The 21,702-nt window shown below is 45.8% G+C and overlaps 1 protein-coding gene across 11 annotated transcripts in view; it reads right to left on the minus strand.

Annotated features, from left to right (window-relative positions):
• Gas7 (growth arrest specific 7) overlaps positions 1 to 21,702 on the minus strand; it is a 231,955-nt gene that overhangs the window by 76,865 nt on the left and 133,388 nt on the right. For 9 of the 11 annotated variants that reach the window (XM_034506541.2, XM_076936587.1, XM_076936592.1 and 6 more), the window contains exon 2: positions 10,484 to 10,604. In XM_034506541.2, coding sequence (XP_034362432.1) covers positions 10,484 to 10,604 — 121 coding nt within the window. Of the gene's footprint in view, positions 1 to 10,483; positions 10,605 to 17,377; positions 17,528 to 21,702 lie in introns of those variants that run through there. The other 2 variants (XM_076936586.1, XM_076936589.1) reach the window with 2 other exon arrangements.

Consider the following 21,702-nt stretch of genomic DNA (forward strand, 5'->3'; position numbering starts at 1 on the left):
TTTATAAATATCTGACCTTTAACTTCAGAATGATGACAAACGCTGCATTTTTTTTTTCTGTGTTTCTCATGTCAGATTTAACTTCACGCCTCAACTTTACATTCCATTCCTGTTACTGCTCCAGTTTGGCTGATAAATCCATACCCCCATCCCCAACCCCATACTACCAAAGAGTCACCTGAGAAGGCCTGGTCCTCAATTTGGGGTGTTATTAGGAGGTGGTGGAACTTTCGGTGGTTCAGTGGAGCCTCACATGGTAGGGTTTAAACACAGCACTCAAGAGACAGGCAAGCAAGTAGACAGTTTGAGGATAGCCTGGTTTACATAAGTGAGGTCTAGGGCAGCCAGAGCTACACAATGATATTCTGTCTCAAACCAATGTCTAGTAGAAGAACATCAGGAAGCAAGGTCACAGGAGTATAGTGTTTCCTAGCAGGGGACACTAGGAATCCAACCTGTTTCTATCTTTCTTTTTGTTTCCTGCCCACCATGAGGTGAATGTGCCTCCTGGCCATGCGCTCCCAACACAATGTGCTCTGGAGCCATGAGTCTAAATAAATCTTTCTTCTTTATCCGTTGATTATCTCAGACACTTTATCACAGTGACAGAAAGCTAAATCAAAAATGTCTGTATCAATTCAGTTGTTACTAAGTCTCCTTGCATTTAGAAAAAAAAAATAGTAAGTGGAGACTATTAGGAAGCACTTAAGAATATGGAGTAAAATGTTTTACTTTTTCCTAACAGCAGATTGGGATTCGGCAAGTGTGTGGCAGGCCCTCTCTCTGTTTGGTGTTTTGAGCAAATGGCACTCCCTGATACTTTTAACATGCACCAAAATTTGGAAGTTATGCCTTAGGAATCCCCAAAAAGAGCCTCTAAGGGACTGCAGTCAAGAGTGTCACAGAGTATCCAGCATTCTCACACATGTGTGCTTTTAAAGAACAATTCTTTATTGCGATGCAATTCATACAGTATAGAACTTAACCTGTAAGAGCTTATGATACGGTGGCTTCAGTCTGTTTCCGGAGTGTGCAGCCCTCACCATTACCTAATTATAGTACATTTCTATCACCTTATCCCCGTGCTCATTAGCAGCTGCTACTCACCCATCCTGCAGCCCCTGGCAACCGCTCATCTACTTTCCGTTTCTGTGGATTTGCTTATTTTGAGCATCTCATACAAACCGAATCCCTCAGAATGTAGACCTCTGTGTTTGTCTTGACTTGGTGTGATGTTTTCAAGGGTCATCCTTGTTGAAGTGGGTGTCAACTCTGCTTCCTTCTTCTGTATAGCTGAGTTCAGTTGTGTGCTCGTACCTCATTTTGTCTACCCACTCCCTGATTGCTGGGTACCGGAGCACAGGCTGTACAGATGGTGACGCTGTGTGTGTGACTGCCCAGGTTTCACTGTGGATGTGGGTTTTCAGTTTCTTGGGCATAAAGCAAGAAGGGGGAGCATGGGGCTAGCATCCTCACATTTCTTTTTAGTGCAGCGATGTCTGGACCATTTGCTGCTGACTGCCAGCTCCAACTAACAACCGTTGGGGTGCAGCACTGCATTCTTCACTAAATAATTCAAAATAACTTGACTTCTGAGAATAGAGTGAAGAACACAGTCTTTCCCCTTTGTCTTTGGATGCTAGCATGTTGGCATATTGAATGGCTTTGAATTCACTTAGTCTTTACCATAAACAACAGATTGCTTGGCCTTAAAATCTCGTGGAAAATGAGGGGTGTGCTGTGTACTTAAGTATTACCTAAAAAATACAAATTAAAATGGACGCAAGGGAAGAGAAAGCAAAAGCTACACCATGGGGGAAAAAAAAAGTATGCTCTTGTGTTTAACAGTTTTCCACTGGGAATCCCTTAAAAAATAAAGGGAGTGGCAAGAAAGAGGGAAAGTATGGCAGGAGGGAGTCTGGGAGGAGTGGAGGGAGGGAAATTGGTTGGGACATCTTATATGAAGAAAGGATCTATTTTCAGTTAAAAAATAGAGCCAAAATAAGGGCTCTCTATGCCCATACACTCATACAAATAAGAGCACAATACACAATTTAATCAACCAAATATGCCAATCAAAAGCATTACTCTAGTATTACTTTGTGTAATACAGATGGACAGATAAAACCCTACAGACTGATGGTTTGGTGCAGATGCTTTTCTGGGCAACTTTTATTGAGGGAAAGCTGTCAGGGCCATCCTATCTTGAGGGCTGAAAAAGTATCCAATTACTTTGAACCAAGTACAGCTCAAAGAATGGCTTGCACAATTACTAGTTTTGTGGAAATCCTACCTAGAAACTCATTAGTTCCTAGTGTAATAAAGTCAAATGGGAATCCATTCACTTAAAGGAAAATTAAAATAAGAAATCAAGAAAACTACTAACTATTTGGCAAATAAAGACAAGAGCTCAGTCCCTGGCTTACATCTACTCCAAGTCTCACTCACAAGCATAATAAAACATTTAGGGACACCAATTCTTCGTCAAAAGAGGATATGGAACAAATTCTGGATCTCCTAGGTTTTACTTGACGCTTCGTAGGACAAGCAGTCGTCTCTTAAAATTGTCATTTCCAGTGAACATTCTTATCTAAGAAAATACAGAGTCATTTACCCTTATACTAAGTTTAGTAACCACCACCCATAGTCACGACCACCCATGCTCCTGCTTCTGAGTGCTGAATCCTGGGTGTCCAGTCATAGCCTGACAACAACGGGCTGGTGACTTTGGGTAGAGGCTCTTCATACATGGAGGAACCCATTTCTGGATATGTTGAATTGTTAGACTCTGTTAGGACACAGATCATCTTCTCTGCCAAAACCAGACGGTGAAGGGTTTTGACTTTGCTAGTTCTACTAAGAACACAGGGGCATGGCTGTGCTCGTAAAATGTGAAGTGAATTTGGCTCGTGGGCCTTAGTTTAGTGCCTCCTGGGTTACATGATTTGGAAGATCCCCTTTGGGATGGGTGTTGAGTAAAGTCATCAGCCACTGAACCCATTGTATAAATACCAAGGATGCACCTGCATGCCTCTCCATCTAAAGCTGTTCCTATCAAAGTGACTCCTATTCAACGAGGACCTCATTTTGGAACTAGAAGTATTCATGTGGGAAGGGAGGAGTTGGGCTTTTTGATAGGCTGTTTGGAGCCAAGTGGTCTAACCAAAAGGATGGAGAAATAGCTCTCCAAGCAGGGGTTGGGGTAGGGGTAGGTGAGGAGGTGGAGTCTGGCCAATGGGGAGCGGGAGATTTCCAAAGTGTGCAGGCTCCTCCACAACCATTCTAAAGAAGTCATCAGACCTCCTCAGTGGCTGCTGCCCACCCTGCATGTCACTGCCAGACACTGAGCTGCATGGTGTGACATCTTCCCTGGCCTTGCCTTCACTATCTAGTGCTTGGGGTTCATTATCTCCTAAGGTCTCAGCACTTAATCCTTTCCTCAGGCTCTGCTTCCCAGAAGAACAGGGCTAAGATATTACCTCAAATTATTCTCTTTCTTTAGGGATGACAGACAGATAAAATAAATGGAATGACTTGGTTTTATGCATACGAAGATTAGTAAATATGCTGTAAAATAGTAACTCATACATTAACCAGAACTCATACATTAAACAGAGCTGATCCCGGCTCTCTGTGCTAGTTTCAAATGTCTCTCCATTGTTCAAATGGCAAAATATGTATCACACAATATCAAAAAGGCCAGCTAAGTGATGGAACGTCTGCCTTAGTTACAGTTTCCACTGCTGTAAAGAGACACCCTGACCAAGGCAACTCTTATAAGAATGAAATTTAATCGGGGTTGGCTAACAGGTTCAGAGGTTCAGTCCATTATCATCAAGGCAGGAACATGGCAGCGACCAGGCACATATGGTGCTAGAGAAGTAGACAAGAGTTCTACATCTTGTTCCGAAGGCAAACAGCAGAAGACTGGCTCAGGGACAGCTAGGAGGGTCTCAGGGCAAATCTCCACAGTGACACACTTCCTCCAACAAGGCCACACCCACTCCAACAAGGCCACACCTCTTAATAGTGCCACACCCTGGGCCAAGGACATGCAAACTACACAGCTTCTAACACTATAAGGAATCAGCACTGTTGTGCCAGGTCTCTTGAAACAGTTAGCTGATGCACCAACCAGAGGCCCTGCTACTTACAGCCTACGTACACACTGTACTTCAGTGCCCAATGTAGTGGTGCTAAGAGGTGGGGACTTGAGGGATGATTAGGTCATGAGAGCTCCCACTCACTTGGTATCCATGTTGTTATAAAAGAGCCCATGGAAGCTTGCCCATCTTTTTTTCCATGTGAGTGCAACAAGAGAGCCCATCTCTAGCAATCAGAGGGCAGGCTGCCACTGGACAGCCAATCTTCAGGCACTTCAATCTTGGATTTCCCAGCCTTCAGATTTTCCATTGTTTTCAAGCTACCTACCTTTTGACCTTTGATTAAACTGGTCCAACACAGACCCTTAACATTAATTAACTTAGGCTCCTGAATGAATAGAATAGGCTACTAGAACAGCTCACCAGCCAGGAACCACAGTACACAATGCTCTATTTTAGCCTCAAGCAACTTTGGAGGAACTCAGAGCCTGTTTAAGACGTGCATCCTGCCACTGGAGTCCCTGGACTCCTATGGTGTCACTCAGAACCATTCTGCGTGATGAAATGCCTGGAGAATCAGAGCTGCGGGGAAGTGAAGGGGATTCGACTTTGGTTAGTGATTCATGCATGACCTGCTGGAGTTATTGGAGAGTCTACATTAAACCAGGATTGTAGTGGCTTACCCACCGAAGCTTCCAGTGGGGCATCCAGCTCATTCACTAAGACCATTCACTAAATCATCTGTGTCTCCCCAGGGACTTACGTGGTCTCCTATTGTAAACATTGCCTGTATTTCTGTTTGCCCCTGGCTTTCTCTCCCTCTATGCTCTTTGATTCCTTGCTTGTTACAACAGCACCTTGCGTGGACTCATTCCTCCTATCGTGGCCTCTTTATCTCCATATTCAGAGCTCTCTCCTGCAGGCTTGCACTGAGTGGTGTGTTTTTGCCTTAAAATAGAAATTCTAACGACATGCACATTCTAGAACACCCTACTCAGTTATGCATGTTTGTCACTGCACAAATGGTGGCCAGCAGGGGTGGAATCCATTCTCCTCTCTGCATGCCGGACCATGTGCCCAGAGGATTTTCTGGACTTCCAGCAGTGGCCTGGATGTCCTTTGAGCCATGGGTGCATCCACCCATGTGCTGGTCATCTTTCTGAACATGCAGCAAGGAACGAAGCATGCAGCACAGATTCGCCTCCTTCCTTCCAGCTGGCCTCCTAGTATCTCCCATTCTCTCTTACTTCATGATTGCCACACAAGGCAGAAAGCCAGGAGGCAGGCAAGCTCCCTGCCACCAGCCTGCCACATCCTGTCTGATAGTGTTTGGCCCTCCTCTTTCAGGCCACCGCTGTAAATTGGGCTGACCTCATTATTTCTCTTTTCATTTAGGCTGTCGACTCGGTGCTTACTTCTCTCAATCCCTCCACTGATGCATGAGAAGTCTTGCTGTAAGGTTGAGATGGGCTCCTGCCACTATTTGGAAACTTCCACTGCTTCCTGTGATGTCAATCTCACATGCATACGCACATGCATGGCTCTTGCTCACTTCCGTGTTTCTATTACTGCCAAGCCCATTGGCTTGCCTTCTTCCTGTTGCCTTGCCCTCTGTTTGGGCTATGACCTTGGTTAGATGCCTCTGTCATGGGCCCCTCCTTAGAGTCCTCTTTGCCTCCCCCACACGCAGGTGACAGGTTCCTCCCTGTAGCCCCCACCCAATTTTGTCATGCCTGTAATGCTTGTAGATGTCTCTGCCTGTCTCTGATGCCTTTGGAGCTGCAGTCTCTGAGGGCAGGGTCTGTGTCTCATTTGGTTTTTCATACCCACAGCCCAACCTTGGCAAGCAGGGTGCAGACCTTCATCTGTGAAATACAAAATGGATGTGAAAGGAAGGAGATTATCAGAGGAAGGAGACACGGATGTAAATGAGGCTTTGCACAGAATACCTGTTATTTCCAAGCATCTTTGGGGGAAAGTGGATTAGGGATTAGGGGGCAGGAAGAAATCCAGGAAGCTCTTAGAATCCTTGGGTTCCACACCGGTGGATTCTACTAGCCAGAGAGGGCTGTGATGCTCAGGGGAAGGCATCTGCATATGGTCTGAACATGCACAGGCCTTTTAAAATCTCTTGTCACAATTGCCTCAAAAAACACAGAGTAACAACTATTTACATAGTGTATTGTTGTTATACATAATTAGAAATGACTTAAAGTCCACAGCTGGATGACTGTAGGTTCTATGCAAACACTGCTCGGCATCCATAAAGGATGGGGCATCTGTGGGAATTTTGTGGGGGATTTTTGCTTGTTTTTATTTTATATTATTTATTTTATTATTATTATTTTTTTAATCAGAGATCACTTGAGGGTATTTGAAAACTATCCTCAGGGAGGATGAGAGGTGTGTACACAATGGCTTGAAGCGGGGGTGGGGGGTGGGGGCAGGTCTGACTTGTCCATGAGCTGCCACCTGGACACATGGAGGGGTTGGCATGGGACAGGCAAGTTGGGACAGAGTGAGGTACCAACTTAGAGGCTTCAGGAACTGGGATGTGAAGCAGAGGCAAACATGCAAACAAGGATCCATTCTGCTAGGTGCTGTGCTCCAGACAGGCAGGATGCTTCCAGGGGGAGGGGGCAGCAGACTAACAAAACACACCCAAGATGGGCTTTGGAAAGAGAAAGCTGCTTGTCTCTCTTCTTGACCATCCTTAATGATGCTCAGGCGCTGCTGTGAGAGGCATTTCCCATCGTGCCCCTTCCTGGTCTTTTGTAGTTCCAGAGAGCATCGCAGATCCCATAGCTCTCTTCAAATACTGCAGGCCTGTTCATGGCCCGTCTCATGGGTGACTAAGCAGGTATTCATTTAAAATCTGCTTCCAGGATTGATGGTATAGCACATCAATCAATACAGTACTTGCCTAGAACGTGGGGTCCAGTCCCCAGCAACACACACAGACACACACACTCCAGTGCCCTCAAGCATGAACACAAAGCTTTAAGACCTGCTTCCACTATGAGCAAATGAGCAGTTCAGGAGCAAGGCCATTTTTCATGGTACACGTTTAACGCTCAACAAATATATGTTGTATTGAGCAGATAAACAGTGAATTCAACCACCATTTAATGAGCGGGTAAAGCTGGCCTGCATCCAGAACGCAAGATCAAGGAGTTAGAATTAGTCAGTAAGAGAGAAAGTGAGAAAGAACCAGCCCTACAGGATCCATCAGGTAACCTAGCAATCAGCCTACCCTACTGCCATAGGCTGGTGAACTAATGATGCAAAATCATTTTTGCAGTTTTGAATGTTAAAAAATAAAAACAGTAAGAACTCATAACACGTAAAAGTTACCTGTCGTTCATATTCCAGTGTCCAAAGCCCCTCCCCTTTTGCCACATGTAAAGTTTTGTTAGAACATAGCTGCCCTTGCTGAGATACATACTCTCTACATGACTGTTCATGCTACAGTGATAAAGTTGAGCTGTGACAGAGACCCTGACCTTTCAGATCTAACCTAATTAGCACCTGATCTGTTAGAGAATCTGCTTGCCAACCCGAGGAGCACCCTGTATCCCACAACCCCAAGGAAGCTCTGACCTATTGGTATATAAAAAGGCAGAATTCTGGAAGGAAGCTGTCAGATACCATCTGTGGAAATAAAATGTGGCTGTGTTTCCATTCATAAGTAGCATAGTAATTAAATTAACGGCAGCACACTCCCAATGCACAGTGATTAAAAGGAAGGAATTAGATGGACATACTCACAGCATAGAACAATGTCTACAATAAGTTGTTCTCATGATTTCAAGGATAGAGTGGATTGCATTTGTAATTTATATTTAAAACACTGGCATGTCTATGCTTAGAAGAGAGAGAACACAAACGTCTCAAAGGATGTAAGTGATAGTGACTGGGGGTTTTAAATATAAATTTTAAAATTAATTTAAAAAGTTTTTATGTGCACTGTGTTAGGTTTCAGACCCTGGAACAAATAGCTGAGGTACATATTTAACATACCAACAGAGACCTGGTCCCCAGGTTCTCCCAGCATCCCTCAGTCCCTACCTGTCATACCCTGCCCTCAACCCTGAACTTTCCGGCCCAGGAGCTGGGCTGCCCTTCCCCCAGAGGCTCTTTGTAATATACTCTAACATTTTGGTCTCTCCTCTGCTCTCTCTTCTCTTCCTCTCTTTGCACATAGTGTTCTTTCTCTCTTTCTCTCCTCCCTCTCCTCTGTTTTCCTCATTATGGTGACTTCCCTGACTTCATTCCTTAGGATCAGTGAACTCACCAACCCCAGAGTGGTTTCCCAATAAACTTGCCTTTATATAATGTCACTTGGAAATGGCTCATTTCATCTTAGAGAAATAACTTATCCCATTGGTGTATTTTCTGCACATTTGTCTGCGTGAGAGTGTTGGATCCCCTGGAACTGGAGTCACAGACAGTTGTGAGCTGCCTACTGGGTGCTGGGAATTGAACCCAGGTCCTTTGAAAGAACAGCCAGTGCTCTTATCTACAAAGCCAGCTTTCCAGCCCCCAACAACTAGGGATTTTTATTGTTGATTTGAATGTCATTTTTACTCACTGGTGTTTAAACCCTGAGAATGTACTATTCTTCAGCAGAAAGAAAGTCAGAGACAGAGAGACAGAGAGAGACACACAGAGAAAGACAGAGAACACCTAGAAAGGTGCTTTCTCTATTTCTCTTTTGCAACCGACTATCTAATTTGAAACAAGAACAAATCCACCCAAATTCTTGCTCTTGAGCTCATCCAGTCCAAACTCTGCATTGCACAGATGGAGATCTGTGTTCAGACACCCACTCCCCCGGGGAACAGCACTGAAGTAGTTGCTCCCAAGGGGAGGTGCATTCAAACAGTCACAGGCACCCCTGAAACAGCTAGGCTCCCTGAGCATGGCGGAGCTGCTCAAGTATCTGTTTTGAGGAAGTGTGAGATTAGAACAGCTAAAAACAGCTCGACTTCCTTTTTCCTAGAAACCTTGGTCACCTCTCTTCAAGGAGGTCACCCTGCTGAGCAAGCAGGTTAGTGTGCTTGTGGTAGGGACAAGCCAGCTACCCTAAGTAGCAGCTGTGTCTTGGCTGCTGCCCGTCTTCTCACCGGCACCCCCTCTCAGTACAGGCTCAAAACCAGAAACCATATTAACAACATCCACACCCCAGGTGGCAAGAGAGAGGTATGAAGTCGTATGGACATAGAAGGCAGAGGTAGAGTCAAGACTGGAGAACAGGCAGAAGTTCACACTCTGCTTGAGCACACTTGTTTAGGATGCCCAACAAATCCAATTTTCCTTCTGTCGTATCCCCTGGTTTTCTTGAGGCAGAGTCCTTAGAGACATAGGGAGATCAGGACATTTCAGTGGCCTTATTCTTCTGCCTTCAACCTGAACAGTGTCTTGCCTAACTTGTAATCAGACCAGCCATGTGCACAACATTGAAAAATCATCTCCACATTGTAGTCATTTGGGAGGTCCAGGAGATTTTAACTACTTGGGGGCATGGAGTTCTAGTCCTTTTCAACTCAGAGATATGTGTGGGGTGGTTTGGTGGATGGATGTAGGCTTCTAATCCTAGGACCTGGGAGGCTTTCTGTCACAGGAGAACTACCATGCATTCAAGACCAGTCTGGGGTATATGGTGAATTCAGAACAGCCTGGCCTACCAAATGAGACCTTGTTTCAAAAGAATGAGGAGAGAAGAGAGGAAGGAAGGAAAAAAGAAAGGACAAAGTATGAGAAGATGCGGGGTGGGGGTGGGGGTGGGGGGCAGGGACTCAGTGCTAAGGGAGCAGATGAATGATCCCCACATAGCTCTGCCATTGCCAAATGGACAGTCCACAAAGCTGCAGCCAGTGAGATAGATAGTTCAATTGAGAAAAAAGATGTTATAGAAAAATTGAGGATAGTATTTGCAGTCTCTGTTCTGGATCCTTAGTACCAATTAGAACATTCCGAGTTCCTAGACAATGTGGATTACCTCGGCCTATGGAACTAGTTTCTGAGGTCATTTCTGAACAGTGCAGTCCTAGATCCTAAGGTTGAGTTCAAATGAAGGTGAGTGTGAGGTGTCAGGGATTCTGGGAATCCTGAAGAACAGCTGTCTTTTGGATCCGTTTTCAGACTACAGACCCAGACCCTAACATCCAGCACCAGGGACAAGCAGGACTCGGCTGTAGTCCTAGTCATGTTAAACAATTCTAGAGCCAAAGGGCTAAGATGCCAGCTTATCTTTCCTTGGGTCAAATTTATCAAGAAAAAGCCCCCAAATCAGAGAATGGAGAGGGAGGGAGAAAAGCACCCGTAGGAAGAGGCAGACATCTGGGAGTTAGAAAAGGCTGCTCCTGAGCAGAACTCACCATTGGTAGTCGTGTTGACATAGTAACGGCGGCCTTGAGGAGATAAGTAGCTGTGCCAGCCAGGTGGAAGGATGACCGTCTGGCTCTCCTCTCCTGGCGGAGGGGGGACCATCCCAGGCTTCTGTTGAAGAAAAAGGCAGGGGTCAGACACATTTGCCATTTTCACAACTGGTTTGAACCGCAAAACCACTTTGAAATCACTCAAGTGAGATAGGATGGCCTGCAGGCCTCTTTGGGGGCAGGTGACATGTAGTATGAGGGTGCCATCCAGAAAGCATGGCTCCTCCAGAGCAGACAAAGAACTGCCCTTCTTCCTTATCAGACCCTGCAAAAATTAATCACAGGGGGGCACGCTTGCCAGGGGGTCTGTTACTCCACATGCTCTATTGTGGACTGCAGTCTATACTCGCTGTGGACTGTGCAGTCCACACTCCATAGGACCACAGAGTACAGCAGCAGACAGCCCCAGGCCTGCTGTGCAAACCTAGCAGAAGTAATTAATGCAATTCGTGGCAGAATGAAGTGTAAAACATTCTATAATAATGTTGAGAGTCTGCGAGAGCTGGCTTGGGTTTCTCTCTCAAAGTGCCGTGTCACTGTGGCAAAGGGAACCAGAATTTTTAAGACAAGCCAAACACCACAGGCTTGATTCTTGTTAGCCTTGCATAATAATATTCATCTTAAAAGACAGAAGAATATGTAAGCAGGAGCATTAGGCATAAGGCAGGTACATGTTGTAACGGCATCTGTGGTTCCCCAGTGGTGGGATTATGGATGACTTTTATTATCTTTTTTCTACTTATATTTTCCACATAAGTCTCCAATAAACACAGAAATAAAGGCTCTCAGCTAAAGAACATTTAAAAATAAAGACAGAGGATCCAAATTAGCCCACACAATTGCTGTGCCTTTTGGAGAAGGTAAATGTACAGAAATCAGAATTCCAGCCACCAAGTCCAAGAGTTTCTTAACAAAACTTGTTTAGAAACACAAGGGTCAGCCACCAGGTCCTCAGTGTCCTCAGTGTCCCCTGCTGTGTACACAGGAGCAGCTCCTTTGGTTACCCAGGACTAATATGCAGGGAAACAGGATCATGGTTGAAACTGGAGCAATGAAGTGTGCACTCTGATGCCCCCTCTCCTGTCTGCTCCTCCAGGGCTTTGTCTCAGCATCCTGTGCTGGCCTCTGTACCGTAAAAGGAAAGCACAAATCCCCTGTGCTGCTGGGAGTAAACATGGCCTCCTTCAGCCCTCTGTGTAGCCATGGTGCCTGTCATGAATTCTCACAACTCTTTCTCTGCTCTCAGAGGTGTATTTCCTGCACAGGCGCCTGTTGAGCCCACAGCTTCTCTTTGATCATGTGTGAACGACCATGCTCTAGACAGGTGACGCTGGGGTACACAGCAGCTGAAAGTGCCGTGGAGTCCTCCTCACTGGTGCAGACCATACATCGAACACAAATAAACCCCAAAACAAGTGAAACCAGCCCTGTGCATGGCCCTGCACACCTCTCTAGTGTTTCCTGGCCTGGGCGATGGCCAGAATACAGGCAATACAAACAGTGTAATGATGAGCAGAGAGGGAGTGAAAAGCCAGGTGGGATGGGGCAGGCCTGTGATTCCAGCACTCGTGGTGGGGGCAGGGTGAGAAGTCATGAGGCTAGCCTAGGCTACACAAAGAACCTATCCCAATAAAACCAAGAGTTAATGAATGAGAAGAGAGAGAAAAGAAGAAAGCAAGGGAGGCATGGAGGAGGGAAGGGGGAGAGAGAGAGAGAGAGAGAGAGAGAGAGAGAGAGAGAGAGAGAGATCCTGTATAGACAGGGCTCCAGGAATAAAGTGAAGGCACTGGTAGGCAAGGGGTGTTGGAGAGAAATGTTTTTATTGGGGAGTCTCCTAGAGTCAGAGGGATGAAATGCCTGGTTATCTTTCCTTGAGCCTCACATCAAGGAGTGCCATAGATGGATCCACGGAGAGGCCTGGGAAGCTGTTGAAGGTGGTTAAGCAAGACTCACAGCTCACTGGAAGGCACAGAGAGGATCCAGGGACGCAGTGTCAACAGCCTCAGGCTCAAAACATTCCTGGTGCCAAGGTTACCTCAGCCAAGGAGCTACTGCTTGACCTCAGGCAAGTGACTCAGTCAGGCTATTTTCACATCTATGAAGCAGAAGATGCTAAAGTTGGCCCAGGTGTGGACCCTGCTGGGGAGGCTCCATCGTGACACACTCAGAGCTGGGGAGGATCCGTTGTAACACACTCACAGCCCCAAAGAGGGTACACCTCCAGGGTTGCTCAGGAGATGGGGGAATCTCACTGGAAGAGGTACACAGATGCTGGCTCCACCCTCTCTCCCAGGCTCTACCCTCTGAGAGCTGAAGTCCAGACAGACATACTGACCTTCCCTCCAACTGCTCCTTCAGCATGTCTGAAACATCACCCTCAGCGGCTGTTCTCTGAGGTTTCTGCCAACACAACTTGAGGAATGGTTGAAAGGGACACCAGTACTATCTGGAGCTGACTAATGTTGGGAAGACTGCTCAGGGAAGAGTCCTGTGGGCTAAGAGAGAGTGAACTGAGCCTTCTGATACCCCAGAGGCCCAGCTTTGAAAGAACTGTAAGGAGCCTGACCCTCCTCAGATTTTCAGTACTTTCTCTTTGGAATGACTCTGATTAATCTTTTTGTCTAACTTGGTGAGCTCATAGGAGGCCTCGGTTTATACACAAGGACATGGGTGACCACTAAGGTACACCGTCTTGAGTTCTCTCCTCTCTCAGGAGTGCAGGAGTCTCTGGGGGGAAGCACTGAGGCATAGTGCTGAGCCAGGAAGGCTATAGAAAAGGTGGGAGAGCACCCACTGGCTGGGCCTAGTTCCTAAAGTGGCTGATATGCTGGGCTAAGGCTGGTTTCCACACTTGTGAAACACAGCCACCAACTGGCTGGCTCTCCCTGCTGGCCATTAGACTTGCCTTGCCTTCATCTCCAGAGCCCGCTGCAATCCTCTTTTCTTTTTCTTTCTTAGGAAGAAGCCTTTCTTGCTAGCTGACCCTCACAAATCAGGAGTCAGAAGATGTTGGAGTCAACTGAGGGGTCTTTTCCCCTTGGGATTGAAAACAAGCCTCCGAACAAGGTGCACAAGGGCATTCAGAGCAGAAGAATTCGCAAAGGCCAACCAGTAGAGACAACCAAAGGATCATCTTTAAGGCTATGGATAAAACATGGGACAGCCATGCAATGGAACATTACTCAGAAATGAAATGGAATAGGGTTCCGGATCTCACTATACCATGGCTGGGCCTTAAAGTCATCATGCTAAGTGAAAGAAGTCAGATTACAAAGGCCATATGTGGTCTCTTTCCATTATGTGACATTATGTGACATTATGTGACATGCCGAGAGCAGGCAATGACACAGAATACATTAGTAGCTACAGATGGATATGGCCTGGAAGATGAAAAGATGAATACAGGGTCTCTCTCTCTCTCTCTCTCTCTCTCTCTCTCTCTCTCTCTCTCTCTCTCTCTCTCTCTCTGTGTGTGTGTGTGTGTGTGTGAGAGAGAGAGAGAGAGAGAGAGAGAGAGAGAAAGAAAGAGAGAGAGAGAGAAAGAGAGAGAGCCTAAATTAGGGAGTTGTCAAGGTTATACAATATAATGAGTGATGAATGCTATGCATGGTCAATTATATATTATATATATTAATTACAATAAAAACTGTCTTTGAAGAATATACAGCAGGGCTAGAGAGATGGCTCAGAAGTTAATAGCACTTGCTGCTCTTGCAGAGGACCCAGGTTGGGTTCCCAGAACCCACATGATGGATCACAAAACATACATAGGTTTGTAACTCCAGTTTCAGGGGATCTGATGTTCTCTTCTGGGCTCTAGAAGCATTGCATACATGTGATGTGCAGACATACATGTGATGCTCAGACATGTGATGTTCAGACACACATGGAGGTGAACACTCACATGCATAAAATAAAAACAAAACTCTTAAAAACATGCAAAGGCGCAATTTTATAACCACATCACCTGATAGTTCTCATGTAAGAGCCCCTGAGTATCAGTGTTCCTCACTCTTAGGGCCTCAGAGAGCCTTTTTGAGAGATCTGCCTACAGCCACCAGACAGGTAGAGTGTGCATGATCACCTAGTAATTAAGGAATCCTATGAATTTCTTCCCTAATTAGTTCCCTCCTTGGTTACATTCTTCCTTTTTGTGCTGGTTAGTTATATGCCAACTTGACACAAACTAGGGTTGTTTGGAAAGGGGAACCTCAATTGAAAGTCCCCATTAGATTGGCCTGCAGGAAAACCTGTGGTGCATTTTCTTGATTTATAATAGATGTGGGAGGGCCCAACTTACTGTGGGCAGTGCCGCCTCTGGGCTGGTGATCCTGGATTCTATAAGCTAGTAAGCTGAGCATGCCACAAGTAGAAAATCAGTAAACATGCTCTCTACCTCAGTTTCTACTTCCAGGTTCCTTTCCTGACCTCCATTGATGACGGGAGCGTGACCCTAGAGGTGTACACTGAAACCACCCCCATCCCAGTTAATTTTGGTCTTCATATTTCATCACAGCAATAGAAACCCAACTAGGACACTTTCCTTCCCCTGGTCCTTGTGTCTCCTCTCCTCACCTTGCTTGCCTCTTTCCCGTGGGAAGAGGAAGGAAGAGCAGAAGGAAGTGCATAGTAGGGCCACAACCCCTAGAACAGACAAGATCAGAGGGAGCTGAATGGGGTGTGTGATGGCAAAGGTTCCTGATAGGGGAGGCTTTCTGAGTGCAGCACAAGGGATGTCTGCTGGAATTGTAAAACCCTGACTCTGCCTCTGGAAGGAGCCATCACCAGGCCAGAGTGCAAGCCTGGGTTTCGGTCCTTCCCATTCTCCCTTCATTTGTTGAGGAAACAACACGCTTAACTGTACACATAGGCTCATACTCTGAGGATATGAGGGAAGGAGGCTTCAGCCTTTTGTCCCTCCTCCAAATAGATAAAGGTCTTCTGTGGTGTCACACCAGCTAGCACACTATTTTAAAATTTTTGTGTACTATTATACTGTATGAATAGATGTGGTATACTTGTTTATACATTGAGCCTTTGATGGACACTTGCATTGTTTCCACTCTGGAGCCTTTGTAAATAATAGTGCTATAAACTCCTGGACCTTACCTTACTTCATATGTAATATCAAGAAATTTGTAGACCACTTCAATATCCCAGTCTAAGCTAGATGCCTATACAACTGTAATCCTGGCACCCAGGAAGCTGAGGCAGGAGGATCACCCGTTCAAGGCTAGTTCGAGAAACACAGTGAGACTGCCTTCAAACACCAAAAGCTGGGAATGTAGGGCGCTTGCTTAGCAGAAGCATGGACCTATGTCCAATCTCTCCCATAGCAAAGAAACAAACAGAAACCAAACAAGGCCTAGTCCAGTAGGGTTCTCCACAAAGATTTGACTGTAGGTCTGATTTCTATGTATCTATAAGGACTCCTATCCCTCAATGTCTTTAGTACGCAAGGCCCTGAGTCAAGTGCTTTACATAACTTCGTAAGATATCTGTATTAATGATGCTTTTATTCCTATTTTTAAGTTAGGGCTGTCACAATCAGAGGTTAAATGATTGCACAATACTGTACAGATAATTAAATGGTTAAATCAAATGACTTTAAAATATTGCTTTGGGGCTGAGGGTATTGCTCATTGGCAGAGCATATTCTTAGGGTGCTCTGGGTTCAGTCCAAGAACCCAAAAACATCACTCACTCAGTCAATCAAACCAACCAACTAAAGTTAGCTTGCTTCTAGAAAATTCTGTCCAGTTACTGGATGCCAAGTTACCTTCAGCCCATCTCCTGCCAACAGCCAACACTCAGCTCCATGTCAACACTTGTCCACCTGAGATACGACTCCCACAAGGGAAATGACAGCTCAGGCCTGAACCTCCTGCTTGTCTCACAGTCTCCAAAGGAGCATATGCCTTCCCAGGAGATGCGCAAAAATATCACCACCCTCATCCAGACGTCACGTTCATTCCCCGGCTGCCGGCTGACTTCCCTGTCTCCTTATTTTAAATACAAAAAACATTTCTCCTAATGGTGGTATTGACTCCTTTTGGAAAACAGCAAGCAAGCAAGCAAGCAAGCAAGCAAGCAAGCAAGCAAGCAAGGGATATCACTCAAAGTTCAAAAAGAAATGCTCCATCAGGACTTGGTGGCACACACCAGTAATCCCAGCATTCAGGAGGCTGAGATGGGAGGATGGTCAACTCAGTATCAGCCTGGGCTACCTCGTGAGTCTGAGGCCAGGCAAAGCTATATAATGAGTCCCTGTCTCAAGTAAACAAAAGCTCAAAGAAAACATCTAAAAATCAATCACCAAACACACACACACGCACGCACACACACACGCACACACACAGCAAAACAAAACCCAGAAAAACACACAATACCCCAAACAAAAACCAAGTGTGATGGGCAGTTCAGCACATGCTAAACTGCTGGTGTGTCACCACCAGATCAAGGCAGTTTGGATCCTGAGTCCTTGGTTCACTACACTCCAGAGCTACTCTAATACAGCATTAGTGGGAGCAACTGAGAGAAACCATCACCTCTGAAATAAGACAGCAGGAGGGAATCTAAAACTTCAATAAATACGATTTGTAAAAGAGGCGATGTTGAGTGGTACAGCCACTTATGAAAGAGAAGGATCTTATTCCCTAACCCCATGCTCTCCTCAGACTATTTAAAGAAAGACTTGAGGATGTATCTACAGCCTCCAGTAAGTCCCGACCCCCCTAGTAAGCTCCCCAGAGCCTCCTCCACTCTTCACATTCAAGTTCATCCTGGGACACCATCTCCACCTGCGGGATGCTTCTAGGAGCACCTGCCTCTTACCTTCTGAAGCAGTGAGCGAGCGAACGCTACCTGCAGGTGTTCACCGGTGGCCTCCAGACACTTGATTTAGCAGCCGATCAGAGAGTTTTTAGGTCCCCAGTTCCTTGTCTTCTCACACCCCAAACCCAGCAGCAATGGGAGCTCTAAAGAAAGGCATATCCACAGGGCTCTGCACCCCCTCTTCCCCCACCCCCCCAGATCTATATATAACACCTCTGAAGTTGTCAGCCTAACGAGCCACTTTCTGGCAGACCCGTTGCCATGACAATGACTGCTAATGAGCCCAGTGCTGTGATTGGCACTGCTTGAAGGCTCCTCCACAAAGGACTTGCCAGCACATTCTTCCTTCCCCATCCATGTAGCCAGCTGGACATCCAGAAGTAGCCAGGACATGGCTGGAAGCCGCTTGATGGATTCAGGCACTAGCAATTAGTTTATGGCTAGCACATCTCGAGCAATCCTAAAAATGATGTCAGGAGTGGCCTCTACAGCCATTTCCGTTATCAGCAAGGGTCAAGGGAGTAAAGGGACACTAGGAAGACCAAACCTCAGCTGGGCCAGGTGACACACCTGCAGATAATCTCAATACCTGGAAGACCGAGACAGTAGTCATGAGTTCAAGACCAGCCTGGGCTACATATTGAGCTCCTTTTTCAAACAAACAAAAATAGACTGGCTGGGCTATTCTTTCTATTGGACAACTGTTCCTGGTAGGAGGACTCTCCCACACAAAGCTAGCTACCCATGGTGGCCCTGCCTCCGGCAACGATGTTACCAACTTCAACTTTTGGTTTATAAGAATGCTGGACATCTTCTCTTTATCTGGTTGGTGAAGCTACTGTTCCTTCAACTCTATCTATTCAGAAATTGCAAGTCACGAGAGAGGGCTGTGGAGGAAGTAGGGTGCGCCCAAGGGTGGCACAGTGTATCTGAAAGTGGCTATTTTCATAGCCATTAAGCTGGACTCTGGTAGGATTGTCTTCATGTTCTTCTGAAAGCCAGCAATTCAGAGACTTGGCCAGAAGAAGGGGACCAGGGAGCTAACATCCCCATAAACAGGGAACCAAACTACAGATGAGACTCAGGAAGGCAGTGACACACTCCTCTTATTCAGTTTAGTCTCAGCCCACCTCCTGGAACACTGAATAAGTGAGTGAGTGAGTGAGTGAGTGAATGAATGAACGAATGAATGGATGCTGGAAACTGAGCTTCAAACAGATGTGAGGTGGCCATTTCATCAAGGCTGAGGCAGGAGAATTGCACATTCAGGGCTGCCCTCAAATGCATAGCAGGACCCTGTCTTAAACAGATAAAATAGCAACTCCAAAAAGAAAGTGGGATGGATTTAAACTGGGTGTCATAGGACAAGCCTGTAATTTCAGTGCTCTAAGATGGGGAGGCAGGAGGATGCCTGAGTTCAAGGCCAGCCTGGACTATACAGTGGGACCTTTTTTTTTCAAAGAAAAACAAAAGAGCTCTCTAGTATATTATGGGCTAAAATTTTACATGCAGCCAAGATTTCTTTTTGGAGAAAAAGTGACAGAAACATAGTCGTCAACAGATAAAGACTCTCAGAATATCACTCCTCTTCCATAGCAAAAGGGGAAAAAATGTGTCTCTCACTGTCCACAAGGACCTGATTGCAGACCCCCACAGATGCTTGATCTCCTTGTCTAACTTTACAAAGCATCTACACTATAACCTATGTGTGTTCCTTTGCTTATGTTAATAGGCATCTACACCAGGCATAGTGGCTTATGCCTGTAACTCCAGCACTTGGAAATCAGAGGCAGGAGTAGTCTCATGAATCTGAGGCCTGGATTATCCCGATATCCAGAACGTCAGAGTAAGACACTGTCTCAAGAGAAAACATCTACAAAAAGTCTCCACAAGTATCTCCTGAGAACATGCCACTGAAAACAACATAATTGTGGTAGAGTTACAGAAGGTGCTTTGGAAACGGTGATGATAAACCATGGTTTTCAGTGGAAGAACAATTTCCCTCCTAAATGTTCCCAATGAGCAGGTGCTGGAACCTGCAGGCACAGGGTGCTTGGAAGACACTCCCCAATGTTTGGAAGTTTAGGAGAAATTAATATGAAGAAAGAGGAAGTTAGTCAAAGGGACCTAGGTCAATCACTGGTAGCAACTGATGGGAGATGGCCCAGTGGTGAAGTACTTGCTGTGTGAGCATGCGGACCTGAGTTCAGGTCTCTACAGCTCCAGTAAAAGTCAAGCATAGCTGTTGCAGATCTATAATTTAAGCACTTGGAGGAGACAGGAAGATCCCAGGAGCTGGCTATCCAGACACTCTGGCCAATGTGTGAGCTAATCACACCCTAAAGACAAGGTGGAGTAGCACTGAAATAGGAACACCTGAATGCCAGTCTTCAAATGTACTTCCACAGGTGGGTACACCTGCACACATGTGCACTTATGCACAGGTGGGTACACCTGCACACACATGCACTTACGTATAAGAATGATCTGAAAGGGTCAGGGAGGTGGTTCAGTTGCCACACAAGTTTGACAACCCAAGTTTGATTCCAGGAACCAATACAAAAAGTTGGAGGTGGTGGCACACATCTACAGTCCACAGCAAGGTGGGAGGCATGGGCAGAAGAATTGCCCAGAAGCTCGTGGGCCAGTGCGTTGGTCAGCTTTACACCAACTTGACACAAATTAGAGGACTCTGGGAAGGACTCTCAACTGAGAAAATGGTCCATGAAACTGGACTCTAGGCAAGTCTGTTGGGCATCTTCTTGATTAATAATCACTGTGGGTGGTGCCACCCCTAGGCTGGTAATCCTGGGTTGTCTAAGCAAGCAGGCTGAAGCAGCCATAGAGAGCAATCCAGTAAGCAGCACCCCCCCCCCAACCTCTGCTTCAGTTCCTGCTGCCAGGTTCCAGCCTTGGGATCCTGCCCTGATTTCCACAAATGGGCCATGAAATGTAAAATGAAGTAAACCCTTTCTTCCTCAAGCTCTTTCTGGTTATGGCATTTTATCTCAACAACGGAAACTCTAGGCAAGAAAACCAGCAAGTGTGAAGTTTGCAGTTCTGTAGCTAAAACAAAAGAAACCCTGCCTCAAAAAGGTGGAAGGCACGAACTGACTTGGAAAACAAGTCTCTGATATCCCTACACACACCTATACATATGCACTGCACGTGCGCACACATGTGCGTGTGCGCGTGTGCGCGCGCGCACACACACACATACACACACAGAGGCATGCATGCAGAGAAGCACATGCATAATTAAAAATTTGGTTAGAGAATTGAGTTTGCAAGTTGTTTATATAGAGGTTTTAAAACTTCTATGTGTGACAAGCATTTCAAGTAATACCAGAAAATATCAAGCAGTAAGAGAGTCAGAGGCAGGCTCCTGTTCTTCTCTTCTATCTGCTCTGGTTTGTCCCTAAAGTTTCATCCTGTTACCACAGTCCTCTGGTGGAACAACACTGAGAGGGGTGCGATGTTTCAGAGGTGGCACACATATTCATTTTCTCTCTCTCTCTCTCTCTCTCTCTCTCTCTCTCTCTCTCCCTCTCCCTCTCCCTCTTTTTGTCTCTCTCTCACACATTCTCTCTCTTACACATAGACATTAATACACATACTCTCACACATGCACATTCACACGTACACACTCACACACACATTCATACAAGCACTCACACACACTCTCACACATTCACATAAACATTCATGCACACTCATACACACTCACCCACACACAATACTCTCATAAACTCACACATTCATATTCTCTCTCTCTCTCTCTCTCTCTCTCTCTCTCTCTCTCTCTCTCTCTAACTCTCTCATACTTATCCTCCACATGATCTCTCTTATATTATGTCTTAGCAAAAGGCCTTATCAGAAGCTGATGGGACTGCTGTGTTTCCAGACCACCAAAACCATGAGCTCGTTCTGAGTTGTTTTTTTTTTTTTTTTTTTTTTTTTTTTTTTAATAAAGAACCTGCTTACAAAAACACAAAATTAACTAAACAGGTTTCCTAGAAAAATTTCTTCATCTGAGTCATGGTGCTACTATACACCTGTAATCGTAGCACTTGGGTGGCTGAGGCAGGAGATTACAAATTCAAGGCTAGCTAAGCTGATGGCTAAGCTACACAGTGTGTTCCTCCTGTCTCAGATAAACAACCCTCTGTGTTCTCCTGTTTCCTCCCACGAAGTCATCAGACACTGCTCAGTTGGCTACTTTTTCATCCCTTGGTATTTGGTGTCTGATTGTCTCTTCCCTGCAAACTGAAGCCTCCCGACTACAGCGTGGACAGTTAGTTTCTACAGGGGATTCTCAGCCCAGG

The sequence above is a fragment of the Arvicanthis niloticus genome, chromosome 6 (assembly GCF_011762505.2).
Source record: "Arvicanthis niloticus isolate mArvNil1 chromosome 6, mArvNil1.pat.X, whole genome shotgun sequence".
Classification (NCBI taxonomy): Eukaryota; Metazoa; Chordata; class Mammalia; order Rodentia; family Muridae; genus Arvicanthis; species Arvicanthis niloticus.